The sequence below is a fragment of the Vombatus ursinus genome, unplaced genomic scaffold (assembly GCF_900497805.2).
Source record: "Vombatus ursinus unplaced genomic scaffold, bare-nosed wombat genome assembly UNPS02014811.1, whole genome shotgun sequence".
NCBI lineage: Eukaryota > Metazoa > Chordata > Mammalia > Diprotodontia > Vombatidae > Vombatus > Vombatus ursinus.
In genome coordinates this window covers 5,124,467-5,128,547 of record NW_020954589.1, presented here as the reverse complement: position 1 = coordinate 5,128,547, position 4,081 = coordinate 5,124,467, and the positions used below count along the sequence as shown (strand labels likewise).

The following is a 4,081-nucleotide window of genomic DNA, read 5'->3' as shown; positions in this document are numbered from 1 at the left end:
TCTCAAAATCCCTTTTGAGCTCTTCCATGGCCTGGGACCAATTCATATTTTTCTTGGAGGCTTTGGATATTGAAGCTTTGGCTTTGTTGTCTTCTTCTGGTTGTATGTTTTGATCTTCTTTGTCATCAAAGTAAGATAATATAGTCTGACTCTTTTTGTGCTGCTTGTTCATGATCCTGGCCAATTACTTGAATTATAAACTCTTTGTTAAGGTAGGAATCTGTTTCCAATTTGGAGAACATACTGTCCCAAGCTTCAGGGGTTTTGTGCAGCTGTGTTCAGAAATACTTCTAGGGACCTGTAAATTTCCAGTTTTTCCAAGGTGGTATGATCAAGGGCGAGGTGTTTACTCCTTTCCTGGCCTGTGCTCTGGTCTATGAGTACTCTTTTCAGACTCGGAACTGTGAGGAGGGTTTCCCCTTCACAGCCACAGCTCTACCAGACCAGCGTTCCTTCTCGCCCCAGGACCACCACCCAGAACTGTGACTGAGATCCAAGCATGGGCAAAGCAAGAGAATCTTGCACCAGCAGAGAGTTTCCTGCAATCCCCTTCTGATCAGTCACTTGATTCCCCCTCTGTCTGTGGGCCTGGAGCTCAGGAGGGCCACTGCCCTGAGGGCACACTTGGGACTTGCAGCTGAGACCTAGCTCCTTCTCTCACCACAGTCACAGACTTTTCCCACTGACCTTCTAAGCTGTCTTTGGCATTCCTGGGTTGAAAAGTCTGGAAACAGCCATAGCTACCCGTGATTTAGTCCTCTGAGGCCTGCTCCAGGGTTACTGCAGCCTGTGCGCCCAAGCCAAACTGAGCTCCTCTCTCAGCCTGGCTCGATATACCTTTCTGATCAACCATTCAGGCTGTCTTGGACTGGAAATTTGTTTTACTCTTTTTTTTGTGGGTTCTGCTGCTTTAGAATTTGTTTAGAGCCATTTTTTATAGGTATTTGGAGGGGTTTGGGGGAGAGCTCAAGACAGTCACTGCTTTCCCTCCGCCATCTTCAGAACTCAAAGTTTTAAAAACAAATGTTAAAAAATGTTTTTACATGTAACTGGGGAAAAATAAAATAATAAATAAAAGCTACAAAAAAAGATATTAAGAAACTCACCCAAGTAGCAGAGACAAAATCTGAACCTACCTCTTCTGATTCTAGAGCCACTGCCCCCCCATATGTCTCAAACTGAATATTAAACTAAGCAGGCTGAGCAGTTTCTTAGTCTATATGTTGTCCAATAACTCCCTTTGAACCAAATTGACTAAACTGAATTTCAACATTGTAGAGAGAAAATCTTCATGTTATGCTTCATGTGAAGTGATAACTAGTGTATCTGAGTATAACTCCCTGATTATAGACCTATAAAATAGAATTTTTTTGGGGGTCTTAAAAACCTCAGATGAGATCCAATAAAGGCAAAAAGGTAAGGTAACCTTGTAAAATCTACTTCAACACTAAAGATTCCACAGTTCCTTCTTGGTTGGTTATGTCTCTTTCACCTTGGATCTTTTCCTAGAAGCCTTTTCAGTGCACCCTTCATATCTTTGTTCCTCAAAGTATAAATGAGGGGGTTAAGGGTAGGAGTCACCACAGTATATAAGAGAGTGATGAACTTGCCTTGCCTGTGGGCATAGGAACTATTGGGCTGAATATAGACAGCTGTGATGGTCCCATAGAAGAGGGATACTACCAAAAGATGCGATCCACAGGTTCTCAGAGCCTTTTGCCATGCTTGGGCTGACCTGATTCTCATCACTTCCTGAGTAATGAGTGAATAGGAAATTAAGATAAGCCCCAGAGGCAAGAGGAGCAAGACCAAGGAAGCCACAAAAAGTTGTATTTCATTGGCATGAATATCTACACATGCCAACTTGACCATGGCAGGCACCTCACATAGAAATGTGTAGAGTCTTCTGTGCCCACAGAGAGGCAACTGAAGAGTGATGGTGCCCTGAATTAATGTGTTGCCCAACCCACTCACCCATGCAATCCTTGCAAGGGACTGACATAACCTAGGATGCATGACAGTAGCATAGTGGAGTGGTCTGCAAACAGCAGCATAGCGATCAAATGCCATGACAGCCAGGAGAACACACTCAGTGGAACCCAGTGCCAGAGAGACATAGAGTTGGATGGCACAACCTATGGGAGTGATGGTCTTAGCTGGTCCCTTCAGGTTCCACAGCAGCTGGGGAACAATGCTTGTGGTGAGGCAGAGGTCAATGAAAGAGAGGTTGGTGAGGAAGTAATACATTGGGGTGTGAAGTTTTGGATCCAGGCGAGAGGCCAGGATGATGGCTATGTTGCCTACCAGGGTCAGAAGGTAGGAGATCAAGACAACAATGAAGAGAACCTTCTCCAGTTTGGGCTGGTCTGAAAAACCCATTAGGATGAAGTCAATTCCTGTGGTGTCATTCATCATCCCCATCATTGTGTTCAGAGCTAGGAGAAAACATAAGAATCTAGAGAGAGGGGAATGTGGCATACAGTAATTGTAAAAGCAACCTTGAAAGAGAACTATTAAAAATATACTTGAAAGACACAAACTGTAGCACTGGGAGAAAATTAAGGCATCTATCACAGGAATGAGTAATCCGTCAATTATATGTGTGTGTATATATGTGTAAGTATATTTTCATTTTGAGGATCTCTAACCTCCCTTTTACTCTATAAATACCCCTCAGAAGATTGACCTGAAAAGGTAATAGAAAGGGCCAGTGCAATCATAGATTAAATTTGCTACCTTGACTGATTGCTCCTACAATAGTCCTCTAGGGTCAAATAGACTAAGTCTAGTCCCTTTTCCACAAGGAAAGCTTTCAAGCACTTGAAAGCAACTATGATGGTCTTGTTGAGCTTCCTCTTCTCTAGACTAAAGATCTTCAGTAATTTCAGTTGCTTTTCATGTGCCATAGCCTCAGGGCCACTCACCATTCTGATTTTTCTTCTATGGACACTCCAGGTTATCAATGTCCTTGATATACTCTGCTGCACAGAAATGAATGCGAGACTCCAACTGCTGTATGACCACAGCAGAATATATTGGGATTGATACCTTCCTGTGCCTCTCCTAATCCATTCCAAGAATTCATTTGCTTTCTTGGTTTTCATAACTCATTGTTGGTGTATTGAGTTTGCAGAACTCTAAAATTCTGAAATGTTTCTTTAGATGAATTATTAGTTGTGATACTTCCACATTTTACTGTGAACTAAATTTATTTCACATGCATCCCTAGTCAATTTCTTTTTATGGTGTCATCCCAGTGTTCTACCTTGCTAGGATCTTTTGTAATCCTGATTCTATTATTCAGCATCATGGCTATGCTTTCTAACTTTTTGTCTTCTGAATATTTGATAAAGGTTACATTAATCCCTTCATCTAAATCATTTATAGAAATGATAAACAAAAGAGAACTAGTCACAGATTTCCCAGGTCATTCCATTGTTGTTATTTTTTATTGAAAAAAATATGTTTATGTTTTCATGTCTTCCTGAAAACTGTGTCATACTTGCAAAGACATCTGCCCTTCTCTAAATTTTTAACATTAATAATTTGTCACCATTGACCACTTATTCCTTAGAAATCTCCTCCCTTTCTTTCAATTACAGTAAGACTGCTTAGTGTTAGTCATAACTGCTGGCAACTCCTTTCTTATCTTCTTATTCTGACTCCTCTTTCTCTTCTAATTCTGTGGAATAGTAAGAAAATCATGTCTTTGGAATCAGGAAACCTAGAGCCAAATATCAGCTTTGGTATTTCATAGAATATAACCATAGCCATCAAGTCGAAGCCACTCCCAAAACTGAAGACACATTTTAAAATATGCAACACCTAGTCAGTCAGCATTCACTTGAAGAGCTCCTAAGCTGGAATAGCCACTTCTCCTGGAGCAGCACATTCTATTTTTAAGTTGTTAGCAGGCTTTTTTCCATGCTAGCATTCTTAACTTTTCCTTTTTTCCCCCAGCCACTCTTTCCATTTCTTTCTTCTGAAGGAAAACAGAACAAGAGTAATATCTATTCATCAGGTGGTCCTTCAAATATTTGATGATATGTATCATGTCTGTCCTGAGCTTTCTCTTTTCCAG

The 4,081-nt window shown here is 41.0% G+C and overlaps 1 protein-coding gene across 1 annotated transcript; it reads right to left on the bottom strand.

Moving 5' to 3' along the window:
* Positions 1 to 1,488: 1,488 nt before the first annotated feature.
* On the bottom strand, positions 1,489 to 2,424 carry LOC114053546 (olfactory receptor 2G3-like). The gene has a single exon (XM_027876654.1). The coding sequence runs from the start codon at positions 2,422 to 2,424 to the stop codon at positions 1,489 to 1,491; it is 936 nt and encodes a 311-aa protein (XP_027732455.1).
* Between the last annotated feature and the right edge of the window lie 1,657 nt (positions 2,425 to 4,081).

Excerpts from the sequence above, each read along its gene's own strand:
- LOC114053546 (XM_027876654.1), bottom strand. The coding sequence starts at position 2,424 with ATGATGGGGATGATGAATGACACCACAGGAATTGACTTCATCCTAATG.